Here is a 24,725-nt window from a genome sequence, read left to right as displayed (position 1 = left end):
ATAGAATTTACAATGCGGAAGAAGGCCATTCAGCCCATCGAGTCTGCACCGGCCCTTGGGAAGAGTACCGTACCAAGCCCACACCTCCATCCTATTCCCACACCTCCAACCTATCCCTGTAACCCCACCTCACCATTTGTGGACACTAAGGGCAATTTGGCAGAGCCAATCCACCTAACCTATACATCTTTGGACTGTGGGAGGAAACCGGAGCACCCGGGGACTCCACACAGACACATCTTTGGGTTGTTGGGCGAAACCCACGCAAACACAGGGAAAATGTGCAAACTCCACACAGACAGTGACCCAGAGCCGGGATCGAGCCAGGGACCTCGGTGCTGTGAGGCAGCAATGCTATCCACTGCGCCACCGTGCTGCTCTACCTCTGACAATTTTCTGCTCTTCCCTCAGTAGATAGTATCCCTAATGATTGGGGAAGATGCACAGTCTAGTTTAAGGTATGTGTGGTAATTTCTTGTATTTTTGTATGTTTCTATCTTAAGAATGATTGGGTCAAAATTATACTTTTTGTATTGCTGAAAAAAGTCATTTTGTCAAAGTTTTTATCCAGCACTCATCATGGCAAGAATACCAGCACTCATCATGGCAAGAATACCAATGTCAGGGAAAACAATAACTTTATGCTGGTTGACAAGACAGTGTTGTTTGGCTAACGTGGAGACTGCACTAGTAAATGATGGCTGTCAGTTAACTACCAAGCATTGTTTCAAATTTTAAACCAAGCAGCTTGACTCTGGTCAAGGAATTGCTCTGAGGAATGAACCAGCAAATGACTTATCACTTATTTGTTTAGTTGAAACGGCGCAATGTTCTTTTTGTCTGCAAAGAACAGGGTCCTATGTGTTAATATATGTAGCTTCCAGTACACACAAAAGTGCTACACAGCAAGCTTGACTGAAAATCTTTTAGTCAGCATAACTTTTAGTACTCGGAGGATTATTTAGCAAATATGGTCCAATTGCAGAAGAATCACATTGAATGCTGGACACATTGTTTTGAGTTTTACAAGCTCGGGCTGGTTAGATGGAGAGCCACAGTCATGCAGCACAGAAAGAGGCCATTTGGCCCATCACCTCTGCATCCACCATCAAGGATCTATCTATTCTAATCCCATTTTCCAGTACTTGTCTGCTGTTCTATTTCAAGTGCTCATCAAAATGCTTCTTAAACGTTGTGAGGGTTCCCGCCTCTACCTCTGAAAGATCACTCAGGGAAGGAAGATATATACCCTTGGGGATCTAAAGAACTCTATGATTATAGCGGTTTGGTAGTACAGAACTTCAATATTACTGAAAAAAGAAATGTTGTTGAAGCTTCACATCTGGCACTCATCAGGACAAATTTGCATGAAAACCAAATCTAAAGGGAACAACAATTCATATTGCATGTGAAGAGGATGCTGACTGATTGGCACAAGGACTTTGATTAGTAGAGGTGTTGCCATGGAGAATGCACCAGGGAGCAGTTAACTGCCAAGCTTTTGTTTAAATTCAAACCAGGCAGGTTGGCTCTGATGGGTCAAGGCATGGAGGATGAAGCAAGGAATGTCAGTCGCTCAAGATTTTGTTTCATTGAAAAAGACACAATGCCTGTTTGGACAGGACCCTGCGTGTGAATATATGTAGCTTCTAGCCCACGTAAGTGAGCCACTGACAATCTTAAATTGGTTGTCAGTGTAAATGTTAGCACACTCGGGAGAGTTTTGTGAACGTTGTCCAGTCGTGGAATCACACGTAATGTTGAACCCTGTTCTGAGTATTACAAGCACAAGCTGGTTGGGTACATTCTGCATGTTGCCTCTTGCAAACAGCAAAATTGACGTCCTGTTTGATACGAACCACCAATCTCTAGGATTACGATTTTATGGTTTTAATAGTGAAATATTTACACTAGAACTATTGTTAGAAGAAGGGAATCTCATAATGGGTACTTTTTGTTTCCTCCTAGGTGAGGTGAGGAATGGATACCTTGGGTGGAAGCTCCAAAGGCAGTTCGTGGGCAAATATGGAATCTGATCATCCATTTACACTCACCTCTCTGGTACTGCCTTATTATTCTTAATGATACAGTGATCAAAACTTGCTATGGTTAAAACTTGCAAAAATATTTGAAAACTTAACTTCACAGAAACAATTTATATACAAAAGTTTGTTTTCTAATCTGATGCATATAAATTAGGTATCTAAAACAATAAATTAGGTTAATAAATATAAATTGGGTTAAGTAGCATGAATTATTGCTGTACAACGTTTTAAACTCTCCCATTCGAATATGATGGAAAACAAATTGCTGAGGATTGTCTGCTTTTCAACTGAACTGGACTAAATGGTAGAAATCATCAGTAGGCAAAGGGACAGGATGTAATTATTATGATCCTTGAGTTCCATGAATGTTAAATACTCGCCTCAATACTAGCAGCAAGTAATAGACAGAGCTAAGCAATTCCGCAACCAACTGATCGGATCTAAGCTCTTCAGTCCTGCCACATCCAGCCGTGAATGGTGGTGGACAATTAATTAATTCATTGGGAGGAGGAAGCTTCACAGCTATCCCCATCCTCCATGATGGAGGAGCCCAGCATATCAGTGCAAAAGAAAAGACTGAAGCATTTGCAACAATCTTCAGCCGTAAATGTTTAGTGGGTGATCTATATTGGCCTCCTCCAGAGTTCCTCAGCCCCACAGATGTCAGTCTTCAGCCAATACGATTCATTCCACGTGATTTCAAGAAGCAGCTGAAGACACTGGGTACTGCAGTCTGAGCCCTGACAATATTCCAGCAAGTCGTGCTCCAGAGGTTGCCCCAGCCATAGCCAAACTGTTCCAGTACAGCTAAAACACTGGCATCTACCCGACAGCAGTGTGTAAAATTGTCCTGATGTGTCCGCTACAGAAGAAACAGAACAAATCCAACCGGGCCAATTACCGCCCTATCAGTCTACTGTCAATCATCACTAAAGTGGTGGAAGGGGTCATCAACAGAGCTATTACGCAGATCTTACTTAACAATAACCTGATCACGGCGCACAGTTTGGGTTTCGCCAGGATCACTCAGCTCCTGACTTCATTACAGTCTTGATTCAAACATGGACAAAAGAGCTGAATTCCAGAGGTGAGGTGAGAGTGACTACCCTTGATATCAAGGCATCATTTGATCGAGTATGGTATCAAGGAGCCCCAGCAAAACTGGAGTCATTGGAAATCGGAGGGTAATCCCACTACTTGCTGGAGTCATACCTGGCACAAAGGAAGATGGTTGTGGTGGTTGGAGGTCAATCATCTCTGCTCCAGGACCATCACTGCAGGAGTTCCTCAGAGTAGTGAACTAGCTGCTACATCAATCTTCAATCATAAGGTCAGAGGTGGGGATGTATGTTGATGACTGCATAATTTTTAGCACCACTCATGCCTCCTCAAATAATGAAGCAGCTCATATCCAACTACAGCAAGACCTGGACAGAATCCAGGCTTGGGTTGGCAAGTGACAAGTAACATTAGTATCACACAAGTTCCAGGAAATTACCATCTCCAACAAGAGAGAGAGTCTAACCATCACCTCTTGACATTCAATGCCGTTGCTATCGCTGAATCCCCCACAATCAGCATCCTGGGGGTTACCATTGACCAGAAACTGAACTGGACTAGCCATATTAATACTGTGGCTACCAGAGCAGGTCAGAGACTAGGAATCCTATGGGGAGTAACACTCCTCCTGACTCCCCAAAGTCTGTACACCATCTACAAGGCCTGAGTCAGGAAAATGACGGAATACTCTCTACTTGATTTGATTTGATTTATTATTGTCACATGTATTAGTATGCTGTACAATAGGGAAGGAAGGAGAGACTGCAGAATGATAGGGGCCATTCTCCAATATTGGGTCCAAGTGTTCGCACCATCATGAATACCGTTTCACAACTGCGTGAACCAGCCCGGTTACGACAGATTATGGCCCCCACAGGGCACCAGCACGGCGCTGGAGTGGTTCACGCTGCTCCAGCCTCCTTACACCGCGCCAACGCGTGAATGCACAGTTGGGCCGTGCCAACCTGCGCATGCGTGGGGGACATCTTTAGCGATGGCCCGGACCAACATAGGGTCGGTGTTCAGGGGCCGGCCCGCCTACAAGGAAGTAGGCCTGGGGGGGTGGGGGGGGAAGAGGCCGGCCCACCGATTGGTGGGCCCCGATCGCAGGCCAGACCCCATCGGAGGCCCCCCCGACTGTTCCCGCAGAGTTCCTGCCGACAGTGACCAGGGGTGAACGGCGCCGGCGGGACTCCATCCGGGCCGGAGAATCGGCGGCTCCGCCAATTCCAGCGGCTGGCGCCACACCAAACGCGCCGGCGCAAATGGCGCCGATTCGCCACACCTCCGAGAATTGCCACATCCTATGAATTAATTTTTAAAAACTCATGTTAGAATAAATTGAACAAAATATTTGTGACAATCAAATTTAATTAAAATATTTTTTTTCCTGGTCAAAGCAAATATACTTTCAAAATGAATTGTTTTATTGTAAAAAAATAAAATGTTATCTTTTAATCATATTAAATCAGGACAATGGAATGTCTTCAGCTTTAGCATATTGGACCGATTTGCTGGTTAATGACATTTTGTGGAAGGATTTTCTGTTCTCTGACACTCCATATGTAGCTCTGGCAGTGGTTGAGGTATTGCATCTTGGTCATTGTGTGCATAGTTACAGGCATAGACTCCACCAAAAGAACGTGCACCATCAGGCTTCCCAATACCCATGAAAGAGAGATGGACATTCCTCCACAAAACTATTACCGAAGAGAAGGCCATTCAGTCCATCTTCTTTATATGCAGCACCTATTTGAGGTTTTTGCTTCTGTTACACTTAACTTTCTTCATGATATCGGACTTAAACCTTTTACTAATAAATTGGACCTTTTACTGGTTTGAAAGCCTATCATTAAACCCTGCTCTTGCAATTTAATTAAAAATAATATTGGTCTTTCTATGCCGTCAGCTACCTTTTATACTTTCACAGGGATACATCTCGGCTGCCCTCTTTTGTGGCTGGGAAGTTTGAACTTCTCCAGTATTTCTTTCTTGAACACTTGAAGGGGTCGATGTTGTGAATCTACCCTGCACTGCTTCCCATATTTTAATGTTTCTCTTGTTTCTTGTTGACCAGAATTGGCCATGATACTTCAGGTGAGATCTGACCAGACCGCAATACAGTTTAATCACAGCCTCTTCTTCATGTTATCTACTGTATTAACCATGATGTTCAACATTTTATGTTACATTTTATTGGCCTTGTTGGTCTCCACTCTACTTGGATATATTAGCCTGAATTTTCGTTCTAGGCCAGGGAGCATCTGGAAAATTTCCCAGCTCGGGAGGAAGTACCCGCCATTGTGGGAATCTTCATTTATGGAGGCAGGTTGCGAGCTGGAGTCAAGCCATCCAACCCGGGAAGAAGTTTGGAGACAGCCACAAGGACCTGTGGATGCCAGGTCAGGCCCACCTCAGTTCCAGATGACTTTTCCCCAGTTGAACAAAAGCACAGGCTCTCAAGCCCTCACCCTCACATCCTGTTCACCTTTCAACCACTCTCCGTGCACTGTCCATGTCATCTCATGCCCCCTGTGCCAAGCTATGGCATTTCCATGCCCATTCACCCACTGTACACTTTCAAGCAGGAGCGCAGCCTGAGGCCTTGCACCCAGGAGACCCTGGACTGTCCATCCATCTGACACCCCCTCCCTGTGAGCGATATACCTCCAGCGCAGCACACCGAGGAGGGCAATACTACCACACCTGTGCAGCCTGAAAGTAGGCATGGACCCTGAAAGTCCAAGCTCTCAGGAGATGCCCACCAAGATCATCTCAGGCAACAGGGCGTGGAAGGCAGTAGACCACCTCAACCCCAGCTGTGGATCCAAGGCCTAGACATTGCGGGAGGGTGAGGAAGAGTAAGAAACTGTGGGCACCTAGTGGGCACGGGTGAACCTAGGCACTAGTAGAGATAAGTCACGATTATTATATTGCTCTTGTATTAAACATCACTTTATTCACCCTTGCAGATCTGCCATGCTATCATTTCATGGTGCCATGCTCTGCAAACCCCCGCACACACTCAGTACTTTATGCCTGTGCAGGGTGAGAGTGGTAGCACCATGTCTCTGTCAGCTCCCACACTGATGGCTGTGAAGAGGCGCTGCTGTTGGCACAATGCCCCCGCCACCTCCCCAAACCCCCATCCACGGGAGATTAACCCCCTTCCCCCCAAATCAACACAATCTCTCATGCCTGCCAGTCTTCTCTATTGCTGAGGATGTTGAGGGCTGAGAAAGTGTTCAGAGCCTGCCCTCCATGTACGTAGGTGAAGAGAAACACCATGACCCCCGACCTCCGAGGAGGCAGTAGCAGCTGAGATTTGTCCTACAGCATCTCTGGACCCCATGATAAGCCTAGTTTTAGAGATATCTCCTCTAAAGCGCGTCCCTGTGCATCCTCAACATAAATCCCGCATCCAGTGATGCGTTCGCCATCTAAAACTGTGGATGAACCGTCCACATGTATCTTCAATGGGGCACACGTGTCTGTGTGCTGGGGGCTCTGGCTTGAATTCCCTATCTTCCTGGGGGGCGTCTTGGCAATGAAAGGTCCTGTGTTGTGTAGGGGTGCTACTATCTCGCAATCATGGGGTTGTCCTGGGTACTGTAGGTTGTCCGCTAAAAATGTGTGTTTTGGTCCGTTTAACTGTTATGTCCCGTCCTTGCAACAGTAGTGTCCACCTAGCTGCTCTTATCTGGCTCACTGAACCGTCCTTCAGTCGACCGTCTAAAAGTAACTGTGTGGGGGTGTGTTCGGTCAAAATGGTGATGGGATTGAGTCCGGTAATGTACGAGAAGTACTGAACTGCCCAAAATACTGCTAGTAGGTGCCTCTCGCAGGTTGAAAATTCTTGTTCTATGGGATCTAAAGGTCTGGAGGCATAAGCCACTGGTCGTAGCTGCTCGTGCCGTTCCTGAAGGAGCACGGCCGAGAGGGTCAGATCTGTGCTAGCTACCTCAATTGCATAGGGGGAGAGCTGGTCTGGAACTTGTAGCGTGGGTGCTGCGCTAAGGGCTTTCTTTAACTCTTCCACAGCCTCTGTATGCTGCGGAAGCCATTCCCAAGGGGCTCCTTTCTTAAGGAGGTCTGAAAGTGGGGCTGCCTTGGTCGCAAAACCATCGATATGGTTCCGACAATACCCAACCAGTCCTAAAAACGACCGGAGGGCTGAAACATTCTGGGAAAGGGGCAATTTGACGATCGAGTCAATTCTTTTGAACTCTATCTCGCGTTTGACGTGTGTGATGACTGTACCCAAATACATCACTGATTCTCCAATATCTGGGCCTTTTCTGGGGTTAACTTTACATCCAATCTCTTGTAATAGTTCCAGGAGTTCGGCCAGAAGCGTGATGTGCTCTGCCTTGGCGTCTGTCTGCAGTAATAGGTCGGCCACATACTGTACCAGACATTTGGGTCGGGAAGATTTTGCTAGTCCATTTGCCAGCTGTCGGTGGAAAATGGAGGGGGAATTGTGGAATTCTTGTGGGAGGCATGTCCACGTATACTGCAGTCCTTTAAATGTGGAGGCAAATTTGTACTGGCACACCTTTGCCAATGGGATTGACAAGAGGCCGTTGCTAATGTCCAATACCGTGAAATATTTGGAGCGGAGTCCCTGTTTGAGAATGGTCTCGGGACTTGTTGCTACCGTGGGGCTACTGCTGGGGTTACTTTGTTGAGTTCCTGATAATCAATGGTCAGATGCCATGATCCGTCGGGCTTCCTCACTGGCCAAATAGGTGCATTATTAGTTGAGGCTACTGCCCTAAGTACACCCTGCTCTAATAAGCTCTCTATAACCTTTCCAATTTCTCCCTCTGCTTCTAGGGGAAATCGGTACTGTCTCTGTGGTCTCGGGTCAGGTCCAGTAACTTGAACTTGTCCAGTCATTCTGCCGCAGTCGTGCCGGTGACTGGCAAATGCTGTCCTGTGTCTATTCAAAACTGCCCTAATCTGTTTGTCATTGCTCAGCGTGGTCGGATCAAAACAATAGTCGCCTACTGCGCTAATCCTGTTTGCATACTCTCCCACTGTGAGAGTTGCGGGTGCTCGGTCAGATTTTGCCATTCGCCAGACACACTGATTGACTGGATCGAACGACAGGCTGTGGGCATTCATTAAGTCAATGCCCAGTATGTGTTCTGCTGCGCGGGGCAGATTAACTAAAACAATGGGGTGTCTGGTGGAGATATTCCCTAGTTGGATTGATACAGGGGCTGTAATGTGTCCCTGCTGTGAGTGACCTGTAAATCCGCTGAGTGTAATTGAAGCTGTAGTGGGCCACGTGTCTGCCTGTGGTGTAGTGGAGGAATTAATGGTAGTGTGGGACCCTCCTGTGTCCCAAAGTAATTCTATGGGCTTCCCTCTAATCTTTGCTGTGACCACCGGTCTTCCGGATCGGTCCTAGAGGGTGTCACAGACCCAAATGGGGGAGCCCGAACACAGTCAGTCCGTTCCGTCCACATTGGTCTGTCCTGACTGCGTCCCTATATTATGGATAAGCTTTGCTTTGTTCCTGGTCAGAGTGCCTGTCTGCTGGCCTCTCTGAGATCTCTGTGGGGTGTTGCATTCTTTTGCAAAATGTCCTAAATGTCCGCAGTTGCAACATTCCTGCGACTTCTGTGGGGATCTGTTCTTTCCTTCATTTACCCATGCGGGGTTTTGGTGCGCTCTTACTGCCTGTATATCTGCTACAGCCTGAGCTTCTTCTGGGGTCTTTACTTTAACCTTGCCTTGGACGGACTGTTCCCAAGCGCGGGACAATCTTTTCAAAACCCATTTTTCATTATGGGCCTCTTCTGAGGGGTCATAACTACTGCAGACATTCTGTCCTGCACCTGTGGCGTGGGAGATGACGGTGCGGGTCCATTTAACCATATTGTCGTGGGTTAAATGAGCGCGGTCTAAATCACCAAAAACGGCAGTGAAATGAATCCACAGCCTTCCTGCGAATGCTGTGGGATGCTCTGTCCTCTTCTGCCTGCACTTATTTATGCCTTCGACTGGGTCTCCTCTATTGTACCCTATCGCGTCTAAAATAGCTGTATGCATCTCCTCTAGTGTGCCTCCTCCAACGTTCTGTGGGTCGGGGAGGGATGCTACAACCGATGAGTCTAAACTCAACACTGTGAGCTTTACTTGCTCTCGCTCATCCAGGCCGTACATGGTTGTCTGTCATTTAACTCTTGCGAAAAATTGGTGGGGGTCTGCAGTGGGGAGGAACGGGGTGATTTTCTCACACGCGTCCCTTAGTTGTGTTACAGTTAAGGGGGTGGTGTAGGTGATGTCGGGTGCGCCTTCTGTGGTTGCCTTTCTTTGGGTGGTGACTGGGTTCATAGGTGCGGGTGCTATCTGATCTGTGGGGGGTTGGGGCGCTTTCCTTTTCTGTTGCGCTGCTGGCGCACATGGTCCTTGAACATAGCGCTGCGCTGTCTCACTCAACTCCTGCCAATCTGGGGCATTCTCCTCTTCTAACTGGGTTCCAAATGTCTCTTGGAACCCATTCTGTACGGAAAGCAGATTTGCAGCTGCGCAATCTGCTTCCTACACTTCGCATGATCCACTGTGCTTTGCCTTTGCTCAGTGGTGGCAGCATGGAGTGCTCTTAAAGCTGCCTTTAGGTCAGAGCATTGCTTTTGCAGTGCCTCTAACTGCTTCTCTGAATCTTCCCTTATCAGAACTGCGCGCTGCACATCCTGATAGGCTTTCTCATACTGGGTTTGGGAACTGCTCAGATGGGCTAGACAAGACTGATGTGCCCTCTTGGCATCATCCACCTCTCTATCCTTCTCTGCCAAATTCCTTCTTAATTCTAGATTCTCCTATTCGATGTCTCTGACATCCACTTTACTCATCCTATTCCTCTCTTCTAATTCTTTGCGGAGTGTCCGAACGACCTCCTCTGTGCCTCGCAATTGTGCCAAGCAGGACACAATTGCCATCGGCTTGCATGCTTTTCCTAAACCTTTCTTATGAATTTGAGATAGGTTCTCCCACCAAGTATGTCCTATACTCCCGGGACCTGTCTCCTCATTCAAACAAAACTCGCTCCAAAGGGGCCATCCTTTCCCTTTCAGGTATTTCCTGAGTTCCAGCTCCCATACGGGACACTGGCCTACTCTGCTACTGTTGGTCGCTGCGACCACGAATTGCTCTGGGTTCATGAGGCGTTCCATTGCCTGCATGGCCATTTCCTCTTTCTCTATGCTCTCTTTAATTTGGAACAAGGGATGATAAGGCAATGCTTAAAATACGGGTACGGCTTTCGCTATGTTCCGATTATAAAACTCCCGACAGTTTGTCGCAACAAAAATCTCTCGATTTAACCTTACAACCCTGTTAGTTACGCATGCAAAAACACACTTCCGAATTATGACTATTGATTTGAACTCCTTGAACACTTGTGGTTTTTCCTTTTCCCAATTGGATTTCCAATTCAAATTTCTGGGTTCTCTCGGAGTGGGGGGGGGGGGGGGGGGGGGGGCACTTCTAATCGAGTCCTGTCTAGGAGTCGCCACTAAATGTTGCTCGTTCTGGGTGAGTGTGCTTAACACTCGATTTAGCTCTGGAGTTGCCAGGTATCGTTAAGATACTGCCACAAGTTTCAAGGTTAAGTTCAAAGCAATAAAACCATACACCAATTAGTAAGTTCAAACAACTGAGTTTATTATAATACTAACCATGCACACGCTAAGAGCATTAAACTATTCCTACCGCTAAAGAAACCAATACTTATCTCAAGGGAACTGCCGGATCAGGAGACAAGGCCTCTTGCTCTGCTCTGGTCTGCAGACTTCAGGTTGGTAAGGGTTAAAAAGGGGTCAGGAGTGTCTATCTCTGGTAGCGATCATTGTGAGACTTACTTGCTGGCGGCTGCTGTCCCAAACCTCTCCTCTCTCTCGTTCAAGGTCTTCTTGGCAAAAGCTGGTCAAGATGCTGGTCCAGAGAGGAGGGCTGGTTAAGGAGAACGAACTAAGTGTGGGACCTGTATTTTATAGGTCCCAGGGATCCGCGCCCCTTTGGGCGGACCGCTTTACCTGCTCGGAATCGATTGGGTCTCTTCCCAATCGATATGTTTGAATCCTCCCAATACGGAGGCTGTTCCTTGGCTACTGGGCGGGCTTTCAGGTGCTTTGTTTTCGGACCCCGCTGGTGCCGGGGTGTCTGGTTTCTCATACACTGTTGCAATCACTTCCCTATTTGTGTCCATTGTCCCTGGGATCGTTCCATTACTATGTTAACTATCCCGGAGATTGCCTCCTTAGTATGTGGAATGTTCGTTTCGGTGCTGTCTGCTCTCTTAGCAGACAGAATCCACATTTGCTTGGTGCAGCCTGCTGGGGCTGCAAACATTGTCCATTTTAACCTGTAAGCTTTGCGTTCCTCCATTTTGTATTTAGGGAATGGCCAACTTCGGTGGCTACAACGCCACCTGGGAAATGGGCACACACCTGCATGATGCACATCGAATGGTCACAGATGATCTGGCCATCGAGGGAGTGGTAAGCCTTATGATTCACAAATGCCTGCCCATTCCACCATGGGCACACAGAGCCATGTGGGTGCAGTCGATAACACCCTGCACTGTGCGCTGCTGACTGGGAGATGCCACACCGGTCACATATGCAGCCCTGAAACCAGCCATTGCATCGGCGGTCAGAGCTTCAGTAGCTTTCAAAGCCACAGACAATGGGTGATCTCCCAGTCCATGTAATGCCAACTCTTCCATCGCCTACCACCCGTTCCCCGGAATAGATGCAGTCTTCTCCACTGGACCAATGACATCTGGAGGTAGATAATTCTATGCCAGAAGACCTGTGGTCTGTAGTGTCTCCTTTGATGCTCCGCCATCTGTGGCTCTGCTCCTGGAAAAGCAACGGGCTCTGCCTCCCCCTTCTCTGCAGGGTGTTGTTCCTGGCCGCATGCAGCAACATGTTGATGGGGAGCTTACCAGGTAGCTTGATGAGTTTTGAGAAAGTACTCCTGGCCCACAAGCAGTGCGTTAAAAGCATCTAAATCATGGATTAGCTCCCTCGTACCTTCCTTAAGCTGCTGAGTTACCCAAAGCATTTGAATCATGACTTCCTGTGTTTGAAAATAGAATAACAGTTAAAATTAGGGCAGCCAGCTGCGTTTATAATATTTAAATGACCCAACCACTTCCTGTGAATGGGTTGTTCACCAACGCTTGTCCTACCTCAGTTATAACTGGAATTGGGCCCAATGTCCGCTGATGCCCACCTTCTCTTGATTGGGTATTTATTTGTTCACATGATGACCTTAATAGCTAGGGAAAGGCTACAATTTTCACTTCTGATAGTTAACCCAAATTGGTGCTTCAATTACATGGACAAGGTGTTGTTTACACAAGTCTCCAATCTCCCATCCACTGGAATGTGGTGGTTCCATTTTCCCAATTGAATGGCATGACTGTGGGTGAGGATGGCATTGGCACGGCATTGATTGTACTCGCTCTCAAGTTAACAGCTAACACTCAATCGAAGCCCATATAAAAATAATCATCTGGACGGGGCACAAGAGGGACCAACCGGGGCATGGACTGACCCAACAAGACGTCAGTGGAGGGGAGGAAAAATGTGTGTGTAGAATTAATCAGAAATGCTTTTAGTCTAAACAGTTTAAATGCTCTGTGTATTAAGATACATTATATGCAGTTTTTGATGTAAGTATCTACATGGAAGCAAAAATGATCGGAGTCTGACATCTTCAAACTAATATTCTTTACGGTTCCTTATCTGATGGACTAAAGGGGACACCTGCAAAAGACAGAATGGCTTTTATTTTACTTTTGTGGATGTCAAAGGCAAATTGAAAGACATGACTACCCTTGGCTGGATTCTCCGGAACCTCAGCTGTGTGTTTCCCGGCGCTGCGCCATTCACTGGTGGGGTTCTCTATTCCCGCCGCTTGTGGATGGGAATTCTCATTGAAGCCAGCTCAAGAGGGTGGGAAACCCGTGGGCGGCGGGAAAAGAGAATTGCAATGGTCAGAGAATCCCGGCCCCTATGTTTAGTCAGCTGTCAATCAACATTCCCTGGTGCATTCTCCATGGCATTGCCTCTACCAATCGGGGCCCACTTGCCAACCGATCAGCATTCTCTACTCCTATTGTATAAATTGTTGTTATCCCCATACACTGGTAATCTTGTGAAGCATCCAAATGAGTGCAAAAGCTTTGGTATGCCCCTTCTTAGCAGTACGCTACGTTTCTCAGTTATTTATTAAATATGGCCTGTTGAGGACGTTTCTAGTTTTATTTTATAACAAAGAAAACTCCATTGTCTCGCAGAGAAAACTGGCCACACCCAGTCACACAGATGTTACCTTGTCCCCACAAGAGCGGGTGAGGGCCCTCACCAAAATGGGTTGCAACATAGAGATCAGTGAGGATATTACTCCCCGCCGCTACTTCAGGTCTGGAGTGGAGATGGTCCAAATGGCGTCCGTTTACCTGGAAGAGGGAAATCTCGAAAATGCTTTTGTCCTTTACAACAAGCTTATAACGTAAGGAGCATCTTTACTAATGAATGTGGTGTTAGTTTTCAGGCAAATGTGCAGCCTATATGATTGTTGAAAGCCAGATTTAAGAGAAATAACAGGGTGGGCAGAGGAAATTTACTTATGGCTATGCTTTACTTCACAGGATAACTAAACACTGTCTTCAAGTGATGGCCCCAATGTTGTACTAACTTATTTTTAATCTTGCAGTTTATTTGTAGAGAAATTGCCAAAACACCGTGATTACCAAACATGTGCAATCCCTGAAAAGCAGGATATTCTGAAAGTAAGTATTCATTCCTCATTCACATTGTAGTCAGGTAACGGACTTTCTCTCTTCTATCTCTGTTCTGAAGGATTCCTGCTCTATTCCCCTTTCCCAATTCATGGAATTTACAGTGCAGAAGGAGGCCATTCGGCCCATTTAGTCTGCACCGGCTCTTGGAAAGAGCACCCTACCCAAGGTCCACACCGCCACCCTATCCCCATAACCCAGTAACCCCACCCAACACTAAGGGCAATTTTTGACACCTAAGGGTAATTTATCATGGCCAATCCACCTAACCTGCACATCTTTGGACTGGGAGGAAACCGTAGCACCGGAGGAAACCCACGCACACATGGGGAGAACGTGCAGACTCCGCACAGACAAAGGATAAAGGTGAAGGTGATGAGGCCAAATGCAGCACTCCCAATCTTGCCAGTTCCATTGTGGGTTGGGCATTTCGGACTCCTGAAACTTTGACAGAGCCAGGCTGCCTTTTACAGGAGATTCATGAGCCATGGGAGAAACCTGGTCTGGATTCAGCAACCCAAAAAAAATACTCAGGCATTCAATACCTTCTTATAAAGCTGTCAGTGAAAATCTAATTGAAAGCACCATTGATCCTGTCCAAATAAACACATAGGCATTGAAAAATAGTAAAACTGTCAGTCAGACAAAGCTTGAAGTTCCCTTTGCAAATGTGTCGCCCAGGGCTCAGCAGAATATGTTCACATGACAAGTTGGAATTCAAACCTCGATGTGATTGAGAGGAATTCAATGCTGTAATACTGAAATTATTGGAGCACAATTTACAGTGCTGGATCTTTAACTGGGAGCTCTCTCACTTCAAGTTCCATTCGAGGGACAAAATCTAGAGTGAGTCTTCAGTGCAGTACTAATGACATGCTTCACTGTTGGAGGTGCCACCTTCCAGTTGAAACATTAAAACAGGGTCTTAACCCCCCCTCTCAGGTAGGTATAAAATATCCCAGGGTTCTATTTGGAAAAAGCAAGGCAGTTAGCTGCACTGTCTTGGGAAATATTTACCCTTCCACTAACACCAAAAGAGTTATCTGTTCATTATCACATTGCTGTTTGTGGGACCTTGGTGTGCACTAAATGGCAGTTGTGTTGCCAAAATTAGAGCTATGGCTGTGCTTCAAAAATACTCCATTGGTTGTAAAGCAGATTGTACATTCTGAGATTGTGGAAGATGCTTTGAAATATAGGTCTTTCTTTATAAGACGGTCACTTGTTGATGGGCAGTCTGTGTATTTTTCCTTTTCGTTCAATGAAGTGATTAAATGAATGAAATGAAATGAAAATCGCTTATTGTCACGAGTAGGCTTCAAATGAAGTTACTGTGAAAAGCCCCTAGTCGCCACATTCCGGCGCTTGTTCGGGGAGGCTGTTACGGGAATCGAACACGTGCTGCTGGCCTGCTTGGTCTGCTTTAAAAGCCAGATATTTAGGCCAGTGTGCTAAACCAGCCTCAGAGCCTGCAAGTGTCCTTTATTTGTGTTCCATAGCTGCAGGTAACTTGTGTGTCTGAGTTTCAAAGACACTACTATATTGTGATTGTAAAATACTTACCTCTGATCTATGGCCGCCTCCTCACATCAACTCGACTTTGTTGACAGCTCTTCTCACTATTAAACGGTTATCATCTGTCAGCAGTGTAGATACGTGGTGTGTTTTGGCTGCTACAAGGTGAGCCATGACTGGCTAAGAACTGACCGGACTTGTCCTTGCTTGACTAACAAGTTCATGGCCCAGTTGAGTTGACCCTGCTTATGTTTGCAACTCAATGTCTGTTGTGAGGGCTTGCATCTTTTTTGACGCTTTTATGAGGTAAATATTAATATTACCAATACATTTCTGTTTTAATCCAAGAAATTAAAAGAAGTTGCATTTCCAAGAGCAGAGGAGCTAAAGACAAAGCTTGTTGCTAAGTATGGTGTGGAATACAAAGAATATCTGACTGCTCAGGTAAAATTAATTATGCTTATTTTCTTTGTTGTAGATGTATTTATTTCCTCTTCGGTAGTCTTTCCTTTTCTATTACCCCAGGCAAAATTAGATCCTCTGTATTAAAGTAACTATACTTTTGATTAGGAGGACTGGACTATCTGTTGCCCGGCAGCGGGTGTCTTCAATGCTTTTGTTGGTAGTAGGTCATAGAATTCCTACAGTGCAGAAGGGGGCCAGTCGGCACATAGAGTATGCACCGACCCTCAGAAAGAGCCACCACACCCAGGCCCACTCTCCTACCCAACCGTTGGACACTAAGGGGCAATTTAGCAATGGCCAATCCACATAATGGAGCACCTGAAGGAAACCCACACAGATATGGGAGAAAGTGCAAACTCCACGGTAGCACAAGTGGATAGCACTGTGGCTTCACAGCGCCAGGGTCCCAGGTTCGATTCCCCGCTGGGTCACTGTCTGTGTGGAGTCTGCACGTTCTCCCTGTGTCTGTGTGGGTTTCCTCCGGGTGCTCCGGTTTCCTCCCACAGTCCAAAGACGTGCAGGTTAGGTGGTTTGGCCATGCTAAATTGCCCTTCGTGTCCAGAAAGGTTAGGAGGGGTTATTGGGTTATGGTGATAGGGTGGAAGTGAGGGCTTAAGTGGGTCGGTGCAGACTCGATGGGCCAAATGGCCTCCTTCTGCACTGTATGTTCTATGTCATCCTGGGCCAGAATCAAAGCCAGGTCCCCGGTGCTGTGAGGCAGCAGTGCTAACCACTGCCCTTGTTGATTCTGTGGGTCTCAAGGTGGATGCTTTTCTCTCTTCCGGAGTGACGCACATGCACTTTGCTGGGCGCTTAAAAGCTACCTTTTCAAATCCATCCATCGTCTTGCTCACAGTTTAAACTTTCCCCTTTCACCATCGGAATTCAGTTTGGTTGCCATGGCTGCAGAAACTTGTGCATGACCCACATCTACTTTTGAGGATAAAGTCTTCACTCACCTGGATCTGAATTTTCCAATTCTGTCCCTAATCCCTTCTCATCTTTGCCTGGTTTAAAACCGCTATCTCTGATCAAATTGCTATATAAATTATTGTACCCAATTGTCATGATATGCAGATAATGATATACAGACAGGCGGACAGCTAATGAACACAGAGAACAGGACATGACCAATGAGCAGGCAGGACACTCGGGTGGCATCTCCCTATAAAAGGCACGAGGCGCTCACACTTCGCCTCTTTCCACTGATGAACATGTACAGAGTGAGTAAGGGTGTATTTACAGAATCGCACCTCAGCACGTGGCTAAGAGCTAGTTTGGTTCAGTCAGACAGAGTAACCACACTTAGGTTAGCAGAGTCAAACTCATAGAGAACTGAGCTAACTATGCTACTGGTTCAATAAATCAGATTGAACTAACTTCAATGTCTGGAGTATCTTTTGGTCAAAGCTGCATCCAGTTGCAGCCTGTGTTATCCCAGAGTATATAACACCATACCAATAACCTGGGGCTCAGATCATTACCTGACCCTCTGGGGAATATTTGGCATGGGATAAACATCATAGGTTTGGATTCAGTTGCCTTATTCCTAAAAATAGTTCACGAGCTGACATACTCTACAAATCTGCCACCCATTACAGAGTGATTTAATTGGTAAATTTATTTTTTGCCTCTGCTTCATATACGCAAAAGTTCTAAGTATCAGGACAAAGAGAGCTGCAGTAAAATGGGTGTGCTAATTCTACAACCGCTATCCATCTGTGGGCTTGATTTTGTGTTTTGGGCCAAGGCCACAGTGTTGGGGGTCAGATGTGGGCCCCAACTCCACACCTTGTTAGGAGCAGTCACCCGACATGAGGTCTGGCTGGATTGGCCAATTAGTAGCCAGAGGGCACGCTCACCGCCCAATTAAGAATGGCACGGGAACTCACGGGAGTCTTTCCAGCGCAGAAGTAGTTGCAGCCAATGGGAGGTAAGGGAGAGGCACCTTCACCTTATGGCACCCTCTCCTGTCGGATCTTTAAAAAACAATCTGCCATGAAAAATGGCACTGCTGCTGTGAGGGCTATTTTCTGTCAGAGGGTCGTGAGTCTCTGGAACTCTCTTCCTCAAAAGTCAGTGGAAGCAGAGCTTTGCGTGTTTTTAAAAAATAAATTTAGAGTACCCATTATGTTTTCCAATTAAGGGGCAATTTAGCGTGGCCAGTTCACCTACCCTACACACCTTTGGGTTGTGGAGGCGAAACCCACGCAGACACGGGGAGAATGTGCAAACTCCACACGGACAGTGACCCAGGGCCGGGATTTGAACCCGGGTCCTCAGCGCTGTAGGCAGCAATGCTAACCACTGTGCCACTGTGCTGCCCTGCTTTGCATGTTTTTAAGGGAGAGCAGGATAGATTCTTGATGAGCAAGGTCGTGAAAGGTTACCGGGATAAGCAGGAATGCAGGGTTGAGCTTACAATTGGATCAACCGTGAGCTGAATGAATGGCGGAGCAGGCTCAAGAAGCTAATTTAGCCTCCCAAGACCTCAAAGCAATGAAAGGATGCCCAAGAGAAGGGAAACAACAGGCTACTGCCATTGGCACAAGATGTGACTTGGCAGTGTACACTCTCGTACACAGGAGCCAGCAAACTAAGGATACTAACACCATGTCAAAACTCATGACACATCAAACCTCACTCCTCTCCAGCCACATCAGAGGCAACGTTCATGCTCTGCCAACCCTGGAAAACATAAACCATCTTCCACCAAGGAATCTTCACCGACAAGGAGAAGGAGAATTGTCAAGACACCCATCAATGGGGTGTTTCAGGAAAGGATGCACTTCCTCCTCCTCCTCCTGACAAGATAAGGGAAACCTGTAGAATTAAATAAAACAAATCAGAGTCTTTCTCAGCACCTCGCCTACCTAGGCGAAGAAAGGAAATGTCAGAAAGCGAGGAACACCAGATTAGCTAATAGATGTCAGACAAAGGTCCAGCAACATGCACTTTCGCAAAAGGATACCAGGGACAAGACTGCATAACCTCATAAGAAACAGGACACTGTTTCCCCAGGGGAGGCCAAGCCTCAAGATGGCGGACAGCTGGTAGATCCTATGTAAGACCACTATTTGCCCATGCAGCCTAACCTCCAACCAAAGAAGGACTCGATCAATGCTGAGCCGAAACACTCAGATTCACACTCAGGCCCTGCATGAAACAGGATGCTACTTCTCCAGGTGAACCACATCTCAAAGGGGAACAGTCCAGAAGCCCTTAAAAGGGGACATCTCAGGGAAGAGTGACCAACCATCCAGCGTACTCTCCACCTGACCTGGATAAACACAGTTACTACCTAAACTAGGATCAACGACACACTAGAATAAGGGCCGACAGGTCAAGGATATTCACACCACCCTTATACATTGATCAAAGCAAACTATCTCTAACACTAGGCATTCCAGAGGTGCTACTTAGGCTCCGTCATCAACGGGTTTCCATTCACTTCCTCTCATCAAAGTAACCCTAACAGGATGGGATGCCCACCGTACATTCCAAGAGTCAAATAATCAAGTCACCACTGTCACTACCCACACAGCCAAGTAAATTTAGAGGACCAATGCAAGACAGGCTAGGTATCCAAGGATTAACCGACTATGCCCAGGTGTGTACCAATACATATTTCTCATCTCCTACAACACCAGAGGTGCCAACCACAGAAACAATAAAGGAACCCTGTCTTTTTCAAGATACATGATCTGTCTGTACTTTCATAGCAGACAAGCAAGGATTTCTTAATCCCAAAATAGCAAAAGTACAAAAGAAACACACAACACTAATAGTTCTTTTTTATTATGAAGGAGCAACTTAGTGTGGCCAATCCATATACCCTACACATCCTTGATACACAATCCATATACCCTACACTGACATGGGGAGAATGTGGAAACTCCACACGGACAGTGACCCGGGGCCGGTATGGAACCCGGGTCTCGGTGCCATGAGGCAGCAGTGCTAACCACTGCGCCACCGTGCTGCCCCTGCTGGCCTGACACCAATAGTTCTAATGGGGTTTTCCTCATCCATAATGAGGACATAAGGCCGTACGAAACCACCCCTATACCAAACTACCTACACACCACCCTGCTGTGGCGCCATTCATTTATCAATAAATCAAGTGAAGGGCACCAAAAAATGTACTGCCTCCATGTAAAGCATGGATTACAGCACCTAAAATAAACAGTAAATACTGCACAATCCTCATGTTATCTCAGCACGTTTTCTGCAATATAACAGGATAACAGGCAATGTACGTCTCAGTGCCCATATATCATACACTCTCATCAGGATAAAAACACAATAACACAAAATCGGGGATATAATCACAAAGGATCCAAGTACGTTTTCTGCAATATAACAGGATAACAGGCAACGTACGTCTCAGTGCCCATATATCATACACTCTCTGGTATGACTGGTGAAACCGTCAACTGGCCCGCTCACTGGTGAAACCGTCCACTGGCCCGCTCACTGGTGAAACTGCCAACTGACCCGCTCACTAGTGAAACCATCAACTAGCCAGCTCACTACTGAAACCATGAACCAGCCCGCTCACTACTGAAACCATCAACTGGCCCACCCACTAGTGAAACCGCCAATTGGCCCGCTCACTGGTGAAACCGTCAACTGGCCCGCTCACTGGTGAAACCGTCAACTGGCCCGCTCACTAGTGAAACCGTCAACTGGCCCACCCACTAGTCAAACCGTCAACTGGCCCACCCACTAGTCAAACCACCAACTGGCCCGCTTACTAGTGAAACCATCAACTGGGCCACATCCCAGCTACCTCAATTAGCCAAGGATTTTCTTGACTTAGCTCTGCTCCCCATTGCCAAACATTTAGCCAGTAATTTACAGGAAAATAACATACATCATGCACACCAGGATCAAATAATTATTGGTCCTGCATCAGGATAAAAAGGATTAAAAAATGAGGAGTGCCAGAGATCGTGTAAATGCAGCCACTCTTGCGCTTCCACCCGCTGACCCCATATATAGGATATATTATTGCCTTCAGGGTCCTGTGACCAAAACCAACAGAGAACCCAATCTATTATTTGTTGGCACCGATCTTTTTCCTGAGGTCCCTTTGATCACAGCTTCTGGTTGAAAACACAAGATGGTCAATTTGTTCTTGTATGAATTAATGCGAAGATAATAAATGTATGCGAAGATAATTAATAGCTATCAGAGTAGGAATAACAGATTCTCTTCATCAACATCAAAATACCCAAATAAATCTATCCAAAAATACCTCGAGTGTAATAGATGTAACTGATCTTCAGATTTATATTAGAACATTGAGCAGAATTTCACACTCTTGCTGATTAAGATAGTTAAATGATTTTTCTCTTTCCCTCTATGTATGAACTTACTCTGTGGTGTGGGTCCATAAGACCAGAAACCTGCCATTTTTTAACGGGAGACCAGCTGATTTTGAAACTTATTTTCATTTCTTTCTGCATTAACCAAAATGAGTGCTGAGAATTTTGAACTGTTTCCATTTGATGCACCCAATGTCAGCATAAAATATTACCGGATCCTAGAAGTACCGGCAAACTGGGAACACAGTACCGGCAGGCAGAGAGCGCAGTACCGGCAGGCAGAGAGCGCAGTACCGGCAGGCAGAGAGCGCAGTACCGGCAGGCAGAGAGCACAGTACCGGCAGGCAGAGAGCGCAGTACCGGCAGGCAGAGAGCGCAGTACCGGCAGGCAGAGAGCGCAGTACCGGCAGGCAGAGAGCGCAGTGCCGACAGGCAGAGAGCGCAGTACCGGCAGACTGGGAGCACAGTACCGGCAGGCAGAGAGCACAGTACCGGCAGGCAGAGAGCACAGTACCGGCAGGCAGAGAGCGCAGTACCGGCAGGCAGAGAGCACAGTTCGGCAGACTGGGAGCGCAGTACCGGCAGGCAGAGAGTGCAGTACCGGCAGACTGGGAGCACAGTACCGGCAGGCAGGGAGCGCAGTACCGGCAGACACTGGGCACAGTACCGGCAGACACGGGGCGCAGTGCCGACAGGCAGAGAGCGCAGTACCGGCAGACACGGGGCACAGTACCGGCAGGCAGAGAGCGCAGTGCCGGCAGGCAGGGAGCGCAGTGCCGGCAGGCAGGGAGCGCAGTACCGGCAGACACGGGGCACAGTACCGGCAGACACGGGGCACAGTACCGGCAGGCAGAGAGCGCAGTGCCGGCAGGCAGAGAGCGCAGTGCCGGCAGGCAGAGAGCGCAGTGCCGGCAGGCAGAGAGCACAGTGCCGGCAGGCAGAGAGCGCAGTGCCGGCAGGCAGAGAGCGCAGTGCCGGCAGACTGGGAGCACAGTACCGGCAGGCAGAGAGCACAGTACCGGCAGGCAGAGAGCACAGTACCGGCAGGCAGAGAGCACAGTTCGGCAGACTGGGAGCGCAGTACCGGCAGGCAGAGAGTGCAGTACCGGCAGGCAGGGAGCGCAGTACCGGCAGGCAGGGAGCGCAGTACCGGCAGGCAGGGAGCGCAGTACCGGCAGGCAGGGAGCGCAGTACCGGCAGGCAGGGAGCGCAGTACCGGCAGGCAGAGAGCGCAGTACCGGCAGGCAGGGAGCTCAGTACCGGCAGGCAGAGAGCGCAGTACCGGCAGGCAGGGAGCGCAGTACCGGCAGGCAGGGAGCGCAGTACCGGCAGGCAGGGAGCGCAGTACCGGCAGGCAGGGAGCGCAGTACCGGCAGGCAGGGAGCGCAGTACCGGCAGGCAGGGAGCGCAGTACCGGCAGGCAGGGAGCGCAGTACCGGCAGGCAGGGAGCGCAGTACCGGCAGGCAGGGAGCGCAGTACCGGCAGGCAGGGAGCGCAGTACCGGCAGGCAGGGAGCGCAGTACCGGCAGGCAGGGAGCGCAGTACCGGCAGGCAGGGAGCGCAGTACCGGCAGGCAGGGAGCGCAGTACCGGCAGGCAGGGAGCGCAGTACCGGCAGGCAGGGAGCGCAGTACCGGCAGGCAGGGAGCGCAGTACCGGCAGGCAGGGAGCGCAGTACCGGCAGGCAGGGAGCGCAGTACCGGCAGGCAGGGAGCGCAGTACCGGCAGACACGGGGCACAGTACCGACTGGCAGAGAGCGCAGTACCGGCAGACACTGGGCACAGCACCGGCAGGCAGACAGCACAGTACCGGCAGACACTGGGCACAGTACCGGCAGACAGGTCCCTGAATGGCACTGTCAATAATTTTAATTTGGTGTTACTGGCAGTTCTGTCCAGAAGCTGCATGAAGACAACCTCAGCTGATTATACGTGACATCCTCATAGCCAGAAGACAGGAGAAACTGTCATTACACACAGCTCTCAGTGACATGTGATAGCAGAGCCTGACCACATCCTTACTCCATTTCTGTACGTCTGCAGTGTCTAAGCAATATAATGATCAGCAGCTAGATTCTCAGATAATTTCCGCCTGCACCAGCTCAAGGACACTGAGCCCTCTTGCATCCCAATTAATCCACAGTGGGTCAATTCGTGACACGAATTACTGACATTACCTGACTCTGATCAGAAATTGTTTTGTTAAACCACATAATAAATCACCTTAATCTAATAGGCCATCATGTCTCGAACGTTTCAATACCCAATTGCCTGTCAACAGACCAGGTGCAAGAGGTTTTTCCAATCTAATGGTGTACGATGACTTAATTTATCTTTGTATCCAGGGTCAAGTACAGCTCAGTACCATTGTATTGTGATCCCAATATCACTTGAAAAATGAAACCCGACAGTAAAATATTTCCAATAAACTTTCTAAAAATAATGATTAGGTGTCCCCGTTTATTTATTTTTTCGACTGAATTACCTTTGTGAGGTTCATAAACAAAATTTCAGCCAATGCTACTGGCTGTTTTTTGGATATTCTTGAGTGCGGGCATTACAGAGACGTGGTGTGCTTCTCCGATTTCTGGTTCCGTTCTGCTTTGGGTTGTGTTTGACAGAGGTCACTGTTCACATCTTTGTTCAAGCCCCATTGAGTACACACAGTCAGAGAAGATCCAGATGTGTGCCGAGGGTAAACCATGCTCAATTAATTCCCTTTGTTTTAAAGATGCAATGATCTGGACTATCTTACGTTTGCGGTTGTTTAATAGGCAGTGATGGGGAACTCGCCATAAATTCCGTTCTCGTGGATGCTGGAGTGTTCTATAATTTTTTTTTTAAAACCAAAATGCTTGTGCGTTTTATTTACAGAGTAAAGCTAAGGATGTTGACTTGGAAAGGCAGCACCAAAACAAGCTGATCGAAGAAGAAAAATCACGCATCGCCAGGATTCGGCAGCAGCAGTTGGAAGGGCAGCAGTTCCATTTCTTCGAAGAGCAGCTGAAACGGCAAGACTTTATGAAGGAGAAACAGAAGGAGCTGAAGCTGAGAATGTCGGAGCAGAGCGATGGCGGGATACTAACCTGCACTGCAGCTGCCCATGAAAAGTCCGAGCCTCCCATCCCTCCCTGGCGTGCAATAAATGCTGCCGGCCAGACGCCAAGTGATGCCCAACCAGGATGGTGTCCTCCAGTGGACAGGTCCCTTAAACCGCAGAGCAACATTGCTCGTAAGTATTTGGGAGCAGTACAGAAATATAGCATCAAGAGTAGGTCATTAAGATCCTCCAGCCTGTCCTGACATTCAGTTAGATCATGGTGTTTTAAAAATTTAGAGTACCCAATTAGTTTTTTTCCAATTAAGGGGCAGTTTAGCGAGGCCAACCCACTACCCTGCACATCTTTTGAGTTGTGGAGGTGAGACCGACGCAGTCACGGGGAGAATGTCCTAACTCCACAAGAGCAGTGACCCGGGGCCGGGATTGAC

The 24,725-nt window shown here is 47.7% G+C and overlaps 1 protein-coding gene across 6 annotated transcripts in view; it reads left to right on the top strand.

Moving 5' to 3' along the window:
- stambpl1 (STAM binding protein-like 1) overlaps window positions 1-24,725 on the top strand; it is a 98,661-nt gene that overhangs the window by 33,640 nt on the left and 40,296 nt on the right. For 2 of the 6 annotated variants that reach the window (XM_038821411.1, XM_038821412.1), the window contains exons 2-7: window positions 1,969-2,061; window positions 5,357-5,506; window positions 13,423-13,637; window positions 13,842-13,917; window positions 15,790-15,885; window positions 24,111-24,468. In XM_038821411.1, coding sequence (XP_038677339.1) covers window positions 1,981-2,061; window positions 5,357-5,506; window positions 13,423-13,637; window positions 13,842-13,917; window positions 15,790-15,885; window positions 24,111-24,468 — 976 coding nt within the window. In that variant the 5' untranslated portion in view covers window positions 1,969-1,980. The remainder of the gene's footprint in view (window positions 1-1,968; window positions 2,062-5,356; window positions 5,507-13,422; window positions 13,638-13,841; window positions 13,918-15,789; window positions 15,886-24,110; window positions 24,469-24,725) is intronic. The other 4 variants (XM_038821413.1, XM_038821414.1, XM_038821415.1 and 1 more) reach the window with 2 other exon arrangements.

Source organism: Scyliorhinus canicula, chromosome 16 (assembly GCF_902713615.1).
Source record: "Scyliorhinus canicula chromosome 16, sScyCan1.1, whole genome shotgun sequence".
Classification (NCBI taxonomy): domain Eukaryota; kingdom Metazoa; phylum Chordata; class Chondrichthyes; order Carcharhiniformes; family Scyliorhinidae; genus Scyliorhinus; species Scyliorhinus canicula.
This window is presented reverse-complemented; position numbering and strand designations above follow the sequence as displayed.